At 40.3% G+C, this 14,165-nt stretch overlaps 1 protein-coding gene across 1 annotated transcript in view; it reads left to right on the top strand.

The window, feature by feature from the left end:
* The window catches only part of LRP1B (LDL receptor related protein 1B), a 1,585,724-nt gene that overhangs the window by 981,870 nt on the left and 589,689 nt on the right, over positions 1–14,165 (top strand). Inside the window, exons 23-24 of the mRNA XM_019553609.1 lie at positions 1,310–1,555; positions 11,785–12,011. Of these exons, the coding sequence (XP_019409154.1) occupies positions 1,310–1,555; positions 11,785–12,011 (473 nt within the window). The remainder of the gene's footprint in view (positions 1–1,309; positions 1,556–11,784; positions 12,012–14,165) is intronic.

The raw sequence follows: 14,165 nt of genomic DNA, 5'->3' as shown, positions 1-14,165 counted from the left end.
TGCAAGAATTGGGACTATTGCCACCTCTGACCCAGCCATCACTGCCACCCAGTGCACAGAAACTTCTTGTTACACCTCTATCATGCAGTAATGATACAACTATGATAAACCTATTTTTACAGTAACAGTTCCAGAATAGACTCCCCCCACCCCTTTTTCTTCATCGTGTTACTGCAGAATCCAGACTATGCCATTTCCTGAATTTGTAATGCTTGTTTGGAAACTGTGATCATAAGTGTAATGTGGCTTACTTTAAATTGTATTATGTGCCTTTTTGTTATTCTTGTTTGGGGGAATGTTATTTTGTTAAACATCTTGTGCACAAATGTAAACAAGAGTTCCAGAGAATGGTAACGTTTAGCATATGAAAAATACATAGCAACCAAAACCCCCAGCATGTACTGAATATTTTAATGGCATAATAAGGATGGAAATCTTACATAATGTGTATGTATTGGCTACGTACAGATGTTCCATTTGTGCTGAGAGAAAAATGTTTCTCCTTGCACACACAGAAGCCATACACATGTTCAAGGGATTTATTTTGAAAAAGATCTCTATTCTGCTCTGGGGTGAGACAGGCTTCCACGCCATGGTGGAAAGGCTCTGAATCTTCCTGTTGTAGCAAAATGCCCCCACATTTCTACTCCAGGCTGACCCAAAATACTGTGGGGCAAGACGGACTGCTATACCTTAGCAACAGAGTCTTGCAAGGGTGGCTGAGTGCTCCCCCTCTCCACGTGCTCCAGCCTAGAGGACTACAAAAAGCAGGGGCTAGAGGAAACAGGAGGGCTCCTACCATGGGAGAATGCCCCCCACATGCCATCAATCAACTGATCAATAAGATGGGAAAAGGGGATTTTTCCTTGGTCTGGACCCATCTGCAGGTCTGTGCCAGATGCTGCTCTTCTGAGACTGCCAATTGTCACTTGACAACTGCTTCCTTCCCTAAGAGTGGGGATGACCCAGACAACAACCGTCCAATAATCACTAGCTGAATAGATCACCTATAAAGCTCTCCAGCCATGGAGTTGGAGCACACGTACTTTACAGGTCCTGGGCTATCTTTTTTACTAGTAAGAATTTCTGGTAGAAATTAGCGTCTGTTTACAGCTACTGTAATTCTGCCATGCTCTGACCTTGGGTGCCCTTCATTAATAATGAACTTGTTGTTCTGTTAGTTTCAAAATCAGGTTGTGCTTATTGAAGCTTTTTAAATTGTTTCTGTTGGCCAGAAGCTCTTTAGTAGGATGTGATGCAATGTCATTTGTGCCTAAAGCTCTTAGTGCTTTTTTTCCTGTTATTTCAGATGAATGCTCGCTGAACAACGGTGGTTGCAGCCACCAGTGTTCTGTGGTTCCTGGAGGAAGAATTGTGTGTTCCTGCCCTTTAGGACTTTATCTGAATCCAGACAACAAAACTTGTGAAATTGTAGATTATTGTACGAAGCACTTGAAATGTAGTCAAGTGTGTGAACAGCATAAAAATACTGTCAAGTGTTCCTGTTATGATGGCTGGAAGCTTAGTAAGGATGGAGAAAGTTGCACTAGTGTTGGTAAGATGAAATTTTGAATGTCTTCCTTATTGGGGAGTGTGTGTGTGTGTGTGTGTGTATATGTGTGTATATATGTGTGTGTATATATATATATATGATATCTAACAGCAAGAGGTTTTTTTGCCTTAATTAAAGATTACATCACAGAACTGTAGGACTGGAAGGGCCTCAAGAAATCATGTAGTCCAACTTCCTGCTCTAAGGCCAGGGCAAACTCATGAAACATAAACCCTGGGATACGAGATGGCATAATCAAAGTTAATTCCAAATGGTGTTTAATAGAGATTTATTTTAAATTTTAAACAAACAATGCATTATATTTGATTTATGTCAGTGATTTTCAACCAGGGTGCTATAGCCCTTTGGGGGCCTGTGAGATCCTTTTAAGGGTGTTGTGGAATATCATGCAACATTAGCAGCTGGCTGCAGAAACACTTACATATTTGTCACAAAATAAGCGTGAGATTTCAAATAGAAATATATGGTGTCAGAAACATTCAGACCTGTTGTGGTCTTTCTGAGTGTAGAAGAATTAATCTATTATTTTTCTGTAGTTAAGAACTGTAGTTAAGAGCTGAGATTTTCCAAAAGGTGCCTTGAGTGTGGCGAGAAATGCCTTGAGTATAAGGAGATTGAGAACTACTAGTTAATGTAATAATGGGCTTCCCCTATTATTTGAAGCAAAATTCAGGATGGGTTTTGAATATGTAACTGTTCTAAATGTAAGACCATTTCCTTAAAACTGAAATTAAAAAAAAAGGCTATCTTGAAAAAATTAAGGAAATAATGTCCCTATATTTTGGTCCATGCACAGTGTTTGAGCAGTACAAGTCAGAAACTTGTCAAAAACTGGTCTGCCTGATGTGTAGGTGTATACAAGTGGTAGAAAGTCAACTCCTGTGGCAATTTCCCCCTCACTCCTGATCTAAGCAACTTTAATAATGGAAGGTAGTGCATCTATATTTAGCCTATATTGCCCTATTGTCCCTAACTGGTATAATTAAAAGGATGCCTTGTTACTCAGAGACTTCCAGCCAGCTCCCTGATTTACAGAGTTGCTGACTCAAGATATTTTTTTTTTTACTGACAAAATGAAAACATTTTACAGGCAAACTTTTTTTTTCACTGACATGTTTTTCCTAACATGTTTTACATAATGTAAATGTAACTCTTTTGCCAGATCCAGGACAAGAGCCAAGTTCAAGCCATAGTAAAAAAAAGTTTTGCTGTCTATAACAAGTTTGCAGGTTATCAGTTAAACAAAAACAAGTTTTGGGTTGGCAACCCTTCTTGACTTCAGCACTGGTTTTACATTGTGCTGCCCCCACCTCATGGTTTTCCTACCCACCGTCACACTCTGGTACCCCCAAGTGGACCTGGCACCATGCTTCCCCCTCCAGCCCATACCCCGACCTTATTTGCCACAGCCCCACTGCAACTGACCTAGCAAGTGCCCCCAAAGATAGACAATTGTCTGCCTACCAGCAGTATTACAGGCAGATGATAAGCTGTACCAGCAACAGCATATAGCTGAGAGTTGGGGAAAGAGCTAGAAAGCCCAGAGAAGAACTCCCTTCAAGGTGCTGCATCCCATTTGGACATCAGGCAGCACTACTGTGATCTGCCTATGCTTCAGCAATGTGCCCAGCTTCATTTTGGACCATGTAGCTTCAATCAGACAGTTTTATAGAGCTCATTTTGCAAAACTGTTTTGGCTTCAGGTTTTTATGGATGGAATAATTGTTTTATGGAATTTAGAGACAGGCAGTTTTAGCCTGGTTATTTACAGTGTGTCCATGAATTTATGGAAGGTTGGAAATCCTATCTACTTCAGACTTCAGTAGTAAATACAATCAGTGACATTTTACAGTAGGTATCATCTCTTCTATATAACCAAACTTATACTGTTTTTCTATTATTTATTATGTATATTCAAGTTGTACAGAGATGACAAAGTCAGAAGGATATGAGCCTCTTTTAAAGAGTTCCAGTAGAAATACATACAGAAAAAAATAGGCCCTGCTTACAGTAGCATGGAGATGGACTGATTGAGATATGTAGTGAATCCCACCTGCCAATTCTGAGTTGTTACCTATTGGTGATTTTTGTACTGTTTTGTCAATTCTAGCTTTAAATACTTCATATAGTGGTGCTTCTGTGACTTGAATGACTTTTCACAATTCAAAAGACTTCACCATTAAGTAATTATTTTCCACTGCTTTTTCTCAAGTATATCTCATGTAAATTTTCTGAGACAATGAGCTAGAATTAAATGCTATGAATCCATGACCATCTCCTCCCGCTCTCCCCCCATTACTTGTGGCTGCCTGTGCTGTCTCTCCTAGGGTAGCAGGCAGGGGAGGATTAACCTGTCATCCTGGCCCCTGCCACCACCACTGCTGGACTGCTCCTCTTGTCTCAACAGTGGTGATGGCAACCACAAATAAGCATGGAAAGGTGGGTGTGGGTAGCAGTGAACAGGGATCTGGGGGCCTGGGTAAAGGAGGGCCGGGGTCCAATCTGGGCCATCAGGGAAGAAGGGGTGGGGTGGGGTGCTTACAACAAGGTGTAACATAATGTGGCTACATGTTAGTGTAACATGAGCTGGGTAACATGGATCAGAGATAATCCTGCCCTGGAGCTGCAAAACTTTGAGCTGCCTAATGAGAACCTAAAAATGGTTTCAGGTTTTAATCTGTTGACAATCCAGGGGTTAAGATTTCCAAGAGCTGCCCAAAATTACCATATTAGAAGGCCCTTAGGATGATTCCCATTGTTACCTGTTGACTAGCAATGTTGGTATGATCTTCAAAATTTTAGACTCACTATACACATTATTTGACCTTTTAAATATATCATGTGTATCCCTCTCTTCCGTTCTGCTTGCTTAAAGCACAGTTTATTACTATTAGATCAGAAATATGTATCCCTTAGTTATGTTATAGCTATCAATGCTAAACTTAAAGAATAAATCTTATATTCCCAGTGGTTCTTCACATTTGAATTGTATTTTATGACTCATTTATGAAGCTACTTAGCCTTATTTTCAAAAGGCTCTGAGCTAGTGTACTTAATTCTATTGCATTGATTGCTCTTCTAATATTAAAAATTCTTATCAAGTTAAAGATATAAAACATTTCAGGGAAAATCATATTAAAAGCATTGTATAGATCGTATTTCCTTGAAAGTTATGCAACCCTGAATATAAGATAACCCCTTCCCCGATAATGAGATTCTAAATATGTAAAATTTATAAAATTATCTTCATTTTCCAGGTATAAAATCAAATTGTTGGAGATTTCCCTTGAATTTGTCTCCTTCCCACTGCTACAGCAGGAAAAATAAATCTGGGGGCATTTGACGGCCTACTTGCCTTATGTTTCCCCAACTCCTTCCCCCCCTACAGCCTTCCACCTCCCTCTTACTCTCAGACCTTGCTCTTCCTGAGTACATGGAAGTGAGGGGCAAATCTGAAAACACTGTGGGTGTCCAGCATGCATTAATGTGCTTTGCCTACTGTGCATTAAATTTAGTACCTCCAATGTGCAGTACTAAATAAATGCGCATTCAGCTGCCCTAATGCACAATACTAAAAGTGCAAGTTTTTAAAGTGACGCTTAATGTGCAGTATCCTATTTTACTTTGCATTAGCGTAATTGCATGATTTTTTACATGGCACTTTAATGTGCAGTAAAATAAGCTACTGCACATTAAAGCATGCATGTAGACATGCCCACTGATTTGAAATAAACATGCCTGTAGTAATCTGCATATAGCCAAATTACTGTGGGTACATGTCGCAGGGCACTGAAGTGCTCTACTCCTAGAAAAAGGTACAGGTGCCGGTTGCCGGGGCAACCAGAGTTCAGTCACCTGACTGGAAGGGGGCAGGGCCTGGCCTATATAAACAAGCCAGGCTGAGGCCGCAGGTCAGTTCCCCTCTGGCAGCCGAGGAAGAGGGAGCTCTGCTGGGAGTAGGCAGAGCAGAGAAGCCTGATGGCCTGAGCAGCGTCTGCTTGATGGTACTGGGTGGAGGAAACCCTGGTAGGGATATGGATGAAGGTTAGCCAGTTAGCTTGGAATTTATGTTGTTACACAAGAGTGTGAGTTTTCTGTTGTGTAGTTGTGTAAGACCGGAGGACTGAGTGAGGCTGTAGGGGTTGGAGGAGGCCTCATAGGAGCTACACGGTAGTGTGGGGTTTCCTGGCACTGGAGGGGGCTCCATGTTTTGGGGTGTATCGACCCTGGTCCCAGTGTGGGCAGTATCGTGAAGGTAAAGCCCCAGTGCGGGTGCAGGCGAGAAGCCCCAGTGGGGCGTAAGACCCAAGAAGGGGGTCTGGAGGCCAGGCACGGCTATGGCCACCTGAGCCTCAATTGTGAGGAGCCCAGTGGGGCGCAAGACCCAAGAAGGGGGTCTGGGGGCCAGGCATGGCTACGGCCACCTGAGCCTCGATTGCAGGGAATCGCAGAGACAGGCCCCAGGGTGGGCGGGAATTGTGGAGACAGGCCCCAGGGCGGGCGAGAGCATGGGAGACAGGCCCCAGGGTAGGCTGCAGCCACAGGAGAAGCCAGGGAGCGCCCGTGAGGGTGTGGGCGGGCAAAGGAAATGAGCCCAGGGACCTGCAAGGGCATGGTTGACTGTAGGACTCACATGTAGCCCCTAAGGCTAGAGTGCACTGGGGCAACTAAACAGAGCATTGGCCAAGTTATATCAGGGCACTGTGTCAAAGTAGATAGAAAAGGCAGCCTCCCCTAAACATTTAATGTCATCTAAGACGTGGCGGGCGAGATTGGAGAGGGTGCGTTGACACCGACTTGACATGGTAGGGGGCGCTAGGGGAGTTCACGGCACCCCTAGGTCATGCCCTGTCATAGTACCCAAAGACTTAGTTCATTCAGAATTGATGCACTTTTTCTTTTTTGAAACTGCTGCAAGTTTTAGCACAGGTACTCTATAAACACGTTTTAAATAGCACCTTTCTGCTTCCCTTTTTAAGCACCAGGACACTGATCCCCTGGATGAGCTGCCAATGGCTCCGTCCTGCTCCCCACCTTGGCATCGTATTCACTGTCCTGGCTAGGCAGCACTCCCAGCCACAGCCCCAGTTCCATCTCCTGCCGTACTTCCTGCATGGTGAATAATTGGCTATCAGTATTAGTCAAGAAAACCTCTATCAGTGCATCCCTACTTAATTCCTTATCCCATCAAAACTTTTCCTAGATCCACAAGACAGTTTGAAATGTCTGATTCACACTCACTGTGTTTGCTGAAGACCCACAATCAAAGGTTCTTCTTCAGTGTTGTCAAGGTCCTTTATTACGTGTATTTGTCATTTTAGAATTCTTTTCATCAATGAATTTGGAGCATTTTATACTAGCTAATGATCTGGCACACTTTTTTTTTCAGTTTCCAGCAAACTTTCATCCTTTCCCTGTCTGTCTGTCTAGACACACTGTATTTTCTGGTTTTCAGCATGCCCTGAACAAAATATGCATTTTGTATTTCAAAGGCAGAATGAAAAAAAGATTTTTCCTAATAGTAAGTAACTGAATAGCAGCAGCTAGGTCACTGACCCTGATTCTTGTTCTGTTCCCTGTGAGTGTCATGCAGATTTTATGTTTGTTTTTGCCTGGTAATTCACAGAAGCTGCTTTTATATTGGTTGTATATATTGCGCATTACAAATTCCAGTAGCTGTTGGGGCAGGGGCATGGGAAAGTGTGCAATGTGTGCGAGATAATATGGTAGTTATAAAAAAACAATTGCACATGATGAGATCCATATAATTTTTAGATGGACCAAAAAGTCACAGCCTTTTTTGCAGTTCTGTCCATCTCCAGGAGTACTGAAATTGGTCTTGTGAGAATACAGTGCACCTATTGGGATAAATGTATTCCTAGTATAATTGCACTGATTTTAAACTGCCTTGAATCAGGCATCAGAGTGGTGCATCATACTAGGGAGTGAACAGTAATAACCAGTTTCCCAGTGAAAATGAAATTTTGCTGAGGGAAATTATTACCATGCCCTGAAACAAAGTTTTCCACTATCTAGAATATCACGTTTGATTTGAAGTCAAACACTTCAACAGTATATAGTTATAACACTACTTAAAGTAATTATGTAGCACTTTACTTTTTCAGAGCACTGTAAAAACATTTACCTGATTGTCCATCAAAAAATTTAATACGAATTTGAATAGTGCAAATACATTAATTCAGTTCAGTGCGTTATTCTTGATGGTGTACTCGGTGGGTGAGAATTTAATTCCTGCCAGTAGGTAGTTTGCCAGAGAAATAGCATATAATATAGAATAATAGATGAATTAAATCATTATAATAAGTTAGTGGGAGGTTTATTTTTTTTTTGCCTTTTCTTGTTATTTTCTATTCCCCTGTCCCTTTTCAGTTCCACCTTTGACTCTCTCAATTTTCTTCATCTCCCATTTCTGCTTGCATTCCCTTTTATTCCCTTTCCCCTCATGCTTTCTATGTTTCTTCACTTTGAACATCCCTCTTTTTATCTCTCCTCATTTTCTTTACTGGTCTACAACATGTATTGTTACCTCTCCAAAAATTGTGAACCAGGAGCAGAAGAGGAGAGCACCGACCCCAACGTATCTGAGGGAACAGTTCAGTGATGACTTTCCAAAGAAGAAATGTTCTTTTTAAATTTCTATTTATTGAATTAATGTATTCTACCAATTCAATATAGAATGTGCATTATATACTTTTTCAACCTTATTCCCTGTTGGAATACCTCTGAACAACAATTATTATTATATTGTGTTTGCAATAAACCTTATAGAAAATGATTAGGGGAAAGAAACTCATTTTTTGAAAGACACTTTTAATGTTATATTTATATTTAGTCTTTTAGACTCCAGTCAGGAAAAGGCAATTGACTGAATTTTTAGTATATTCTTTTCTTAAAAATAGGCATTAATTTGGTTAAAAAATGTAATTTGTTAGAATATTCAGAAATCGATTTTAGTACTGTAATTCAGGAATTCTGCATAAGGGGAGAGTATTTTTTGTAATGTTCAGTTCAACTATTTATCAACGTATGGTGCCCAGTTTATTGAAATATGGTTAGAATGCCACAATGCAAGTTAACAAGTTAATATGTTAATACACGTACAATTAAGATCTGGTTATACTGATATTTCATTTTATAACACCCCCAGAAACAAACATCAGACTTAAAATATACTAGGAAAAATGAACTTCCCCCCCTAACATATTAAGGGTGTGTGTGTGTGTGTGTGTGTGTGTGTGTGTGTGTGTGTGTGTGTGTGTGTGTGTTGTTTAGCCCGATTTAACATACCAGATGATATTATATTTGGCTCATTATGGTACATTACCTGTGACATTTTATCATGTATGTTGAAACATGGACGTTACATAATCATAAGAATGGTTAAATGAACCATTAGGAAAATGTAAGTTGTATATTCTATGAAAAATAATATTGTATATTATTATTCATATTTTAGAAACGTAAATTAGAGCCACAGAACTACTTTGAGCCTTATTTTTAAACATTCTTAGTCTTATGGCAGAACCATTATGTCAATGGGGGATGTCAATGTAGTTAAAGCAATATTCTGGTTTTCACTTAGTGTAGGAATTCAGCCTGGAAAACTGAGAATCTCTAATGAATTTTCAATAGGTAATCTCTTGGATAAAGGGGCTGGGTACAGTTTGTATTTTTGAGGGAGTCAAAAGAAAATTGGTTAATTGTCTCCAGATCAAATTATGGCCAAGTCTAGTACGTTTCTCTTACTTGTATAATCAGTTCCCTTTAACTTAAAAATTACCATTTACTTGATTCCAAGTTTTTTCCCCCATTTTCCCCATTTTTTCATGGGATGGGGAAGGTCCTCATCTTAGAAATGAGTACAAGGTGGTGTGGGAAGGGGCAGGGGGCAGACATAATGGTTCTGCCATAATAAGCTCTGGGCCAGAGCTACAGCTGCTGCCTACCCCACCACTGTTTCTGTACCTTGCTATCTCCTGTCTGCAGCCTTTTCCCCCATACCCTGCCCCAGCAGCCCGTACTCCCCACCTGCCCTTCTTCCTCCCCCCGCACCCGTTGTCTGTCCTTTGACACCACCGGCCTTTGTCCGCACTACAGCCTGGGAGCCAGAGCTAGCATGGCTGCTATGGGGCTTAACTGGAGCTATATTCTGTGCCCAAGGCTACAGCAGGATGAAGCCTGCCGGCTGGGGCCCAAACAAGAATGAAGGCAAGGGGTGGAGCAGCGGGGAAAGAGGAAGGCAGGGAACAGAGGTTGTAGTGGGAAGGAGGAAGATTGGAAGCAGCAGCTTTGGTGGGGAGGGGAAAAGGAAGTCCTGAGGCTGCAGGGGGTTGGCACAAGAGGGGGAAATGGTGTAGGGGGGATAGATGGCAGGGGGTGATTTACTTGACTTTACGGCAGCACCTGCTCTCCCACTCTGCCTACTCCCCTTCAACAGTGTTGTGGGATGAATTTAAGATGCCCCTCCAAAAATTAGATTATCTGCATGGAAAAATGTTACAAATTTATACGTTTTCCATGTTGGATTTGGGAAACGAGGTACAAGCAATAAAAAATAATAGTAGTACTATGATAATGCATAGCATATATTTGCAGGGTAATATGCAGTAGTTCGATTATTTAGTTAATTAACAAAAAGCATTAAAATAACATAATCATAACTGAGTTCTTAGGCAATGCAATTAGCTAACAAAAAACAAGATTTATGATGTCCTGGGTGTTCCAATCAGTAGCTGCTGCTTTATTGGAGATTAGAAGAGCTCCAGGAAACTGTTCACCTAGTGCTAGTCTGATGTTTTTTAAGCAACTACTGGTGTAGATTCTTTTTTTTCCTGTTAGATGATTTGGTCAATTGGAGATTAGACATTTAAATAACAGGATCTGGAAAAAAAATGATCTGTTATTTTGACAAATATTAAGGTCTTTGTGAAAGAGTGAAGCTGGCCCTAAAGAAGATACTTTTCTGTATCAAAGGAAACATTCCTCTTTTGGAAGTCCTTTTTAATTGAGTATAAATCATTTATGAACCCGTATGCACAATTTTTAGCTCTCAGAGAACAAAAAGAAAAAAAAGTTTTTGAAAAAGGGAATTTAAAAGTTTTCTTTGCCAAATTTTGACCAACTCTATTTTTGAACATGGTAGGAGAATAGTACAATACTGCCAATTGTTATGTACCCCCTGTAATATGTTCTACATCCAAAGTGGAAATCTAATGCAGTTGCAGAAAAGATTTTTGTTATCACTTACGTTATAGAAAAACATCTTTAAAAAAAAGGAACATTTGCTTTTCAAAAGAGAAGGGTATCTGTGAAAGCGTTCTTTCATTAAAGTGAAGCTTCTGAGCTGACTGGGCAGTTTCAGTTTCTTTGATCACGGCAGTTTTGCAACTTTCCTGATTCTAAAAAAAAAAAAGAGGGGGGGAGCGGGGAATGAAAAGGTAAAGCCAAAGTATTGTTGGTGTTAAGGATGTGCATGTAACATACTTAACGTAAATCCATGGCAGCAATGAAATGAAAAGTTAAGCCTATGCTTCTCTGTGTTTGTGAGCTTGGTTAAGGTATGTGTTATTAGAAACCTTAAAATTTTATTTCCTTGCTTCTGTGGTTTGCTGTTACATATGTTATTTAAGTACTTTAACTTACACACACAAATGTTACTTTTTTATTAAGCTCACTGAAAAACATTTTTAAAACAGATATCCATTAGAACAATACTAGATAACCTGAAAAGATTAGAAAATAGTAGTCATCTAAAGTGTCATTAAATGTGACAGTTGCCTTTTTTTTTTTTGTAGATATCAATCCTGAAAATCCTTAAAAGACTGTTTCTTTAAAAACTCTCATCTGTAAGATCTTTTTTGTACTGGGATTGTGGACCACAGACTAATTGCTGAGTCAAATAGTTCTGTTTTTATTATTTCATTACCACTTAAAGTGATCAAAGCAATTGAAATTTCCCTTCAATTGTTTTACAGTGAACAGAAGTCTAATGGCTTGAAATATGTATATTTGAGAAACTTACTCCTTAAAGAAAAAAAATCTAATGTGACCTACAAGTTTTTTTTTATCAAAATTCCTTTAATGAAGTATTATTGTTTATTCTTATTTAAATCTGTGTATCACCAAGTTTATGGGGAAAAGTTACCCTTTATAACTTTATTTTTAACATGTAATCTACTTTTACTTTTTAGATCCATTTGATGCTTTCATAATTTTTTCCATCCGGCATGAGATCAGAAAAATTGATCTTCACAAGCGAGACTACAGCCTCTTAGTTCCTGGTTTAAGAAACACAATAGCACTTGACTTTCATTTCAGTCAGAGTTTACTGTACTGGACTGATGTGGTCGAGGATAAAATTTACCGAGGCAAGCTCTCTGAAAATGGAGGTATGAATTTAACTTTTGAATCAATTTATGTGGCCTTTTAGAAGAGCATGTCAACCAAAACAATGCAGTCCTACAATGTTAAACCAGCTAGAATCTAATTGAACTGTTCTTTTCACAAATTGTTAAACAAACAGAACCTAACATTAGTATCAGTTTTAGACATAGACCTACAAAACCACAATACAGTAATATGAAACTAGAGAAGTTTTCTACTCATGGTATACATTTCCAGTAAGAGTAGACTATAGTATTAATAGAAAGGAAAGATTCCAAATCTTGGAAATCTTCCAAACGGGCCAAATTACAATACTCATTTCCCAAACAGTGAGTGTAACTGTACTTTTCCCCAGCTTCGTTCTGATTTTGTTTGTTTTGCCTTTTGTTTGCTGTTTTTTTAAGATGTCCCAACATTTACAGAGTATTTAATGTTTTTGTAATGAAACACATAATTGTATTGTAGAAATCATAAAAGGAAAGAGAAAAGGGAGATGCAGACTCTGCTCAGAGATATAAATAAGGCTTTGACACCCTGTAGATCATGAGAAATTCTTCTGGGTTTGACACTCAAAGGCAACTAAAGTTTGTAAAAGCATCTATCACTTACCCTGCTGTTTTCAAATTTAGAAGGATGGAGGTTTGAGCATTCTTTACCCTAATAACACTTGAAAGCAACTTGTTTTTCCACTTCATCCTGCCTCAGTTTATCCCCACATACAATGATCTAGTATACAAGTTTGCTTCTGCTAAAATGATCAGTAGTGAAATTTTGCTGAAGCTTCAAATCAATTATGTGAAACCGAATAGTTCTCATTATACTCATAGTATTATAGATTTCATAGAGGTTAGGGCTGGAAGGGACCTCAGAAAATCGTCGGGTACAGCCCCCTGACCAAGGGGCAGAAAGTCAGCTGGGGTCAAATGATCCCAGCAAGGTAGGCATTCAGTTTTTGAAAGTATCCAGAGTAGGTGCTTGCACCATCCTGGGAGGGGGGAGCGGGGGATGAGTCTATTCAAGGCCCAGGGGACTCCGACAGAAAAAGAAGTTTTTCCTTATGCCTAAAATGGCTTCCCCGGAGTTTGTGAACATTGGACCTTGTCTTCCCATGGGGTGCCCTGGTGAACAGATGTTCTCCCAGTTCCTGATGCAGACCTTTTATAGACTGCCACTAAGTTACCCTTTTCAGGCTGAAAAGTCGCATGACTCTCAGTCTCTCCTCATAAGGCCCGCTCTCTTGTCCTGTGATCATGTGTGTAGCTCTCCTCTGAACTCTTTCAAACTTCTCCACATCCTTTCTGACTTGTGGAGACCAGAATTGGATACAGTATTCCAGCTATGGCTTCACCAAGGCCAAGTAAAGTGGGAGGATGACTTCCTGAGTTTTGCTTGAGATGCATCGGTAGATGCAAGCCAGAGTTTTGTTTGCTTTGCTGGCTGTAGCGTTGCATTGGTGGCTTACTTTCATTTTGTGGTCAAACATGACCCCCAAGTCTCATTCAGTTGTGATGCTAGAGACTGTAGCACTGGTGAGCCTGTAAGTGTGGTGTGGGGTTTTTTTTTACAGAGGTGGAGCACCTTGCATTTCTCAGTGTTGAATTCCATCAGGTTTTGATCCACTCACCTTGTAAGCCTGTTGAGGCCAGCCTGAATCGCCAGCCTGTCCTCTAGGGTGACCACACTTCCCCATAGCTGGTGTTGTCAGCGAACTTAGCTAGTCCGCTTCTGACACCAGAGTCCAGAACATTTATAAATACACTGCATATAAATACATCTGATAATGGAGCCCTGGGGGATGCCACTGATCACCATGAGTCTTGTTGATTCAATTCTTTTCCTTTGTCCAGGTGATGTTTCACCTGGTCATAGAAGGAAGTGAGATTGGTCAGACAAGACCTACCCCCAATGATGCTGTGTTGGCTATCTCTCAGCATGTTGCTTTCTGTTAACCTGTTGTTAATGGTTTCCTTGATGATTTTTCTAAGATCCTTCCAGGGACTGAGGTCAAACTTATTGGCCTGTAGTTCCATGGATCTTCCTTCCTCCTTTTCTTGAATATAGGCAACACACTGGGCCTCTTCCAATAATCAGGCACCTCACCACAGTTTCATAGTTTCATAGTAGCTAGAGTCGGAAGGGACCTAGGTAGATCATCAAGTCCGACCCCCTGCCTTGGCAGGAAAGAGCA

Source organism: Crocodylus porosus, unplaced genomic scaffold (assembly GCF_001723895.1).
Source record: "Crocodylus porosus isolate Cpor-Errol unplaced genomic scaffold, CroPor_comp1, whole genome shotgun sequence".
Taxonomy (NCBI): Eukaryota; Metazoa; Chordata; order Crocodylia; family Crocodylidae; genus Crocodylus; species Crocodylus porosus.
The sequence above is the reverse complement of the archived record's forward strand: the minus strand, read 5'-3'. Positions and strand labels throughout refer to the sequence as shown.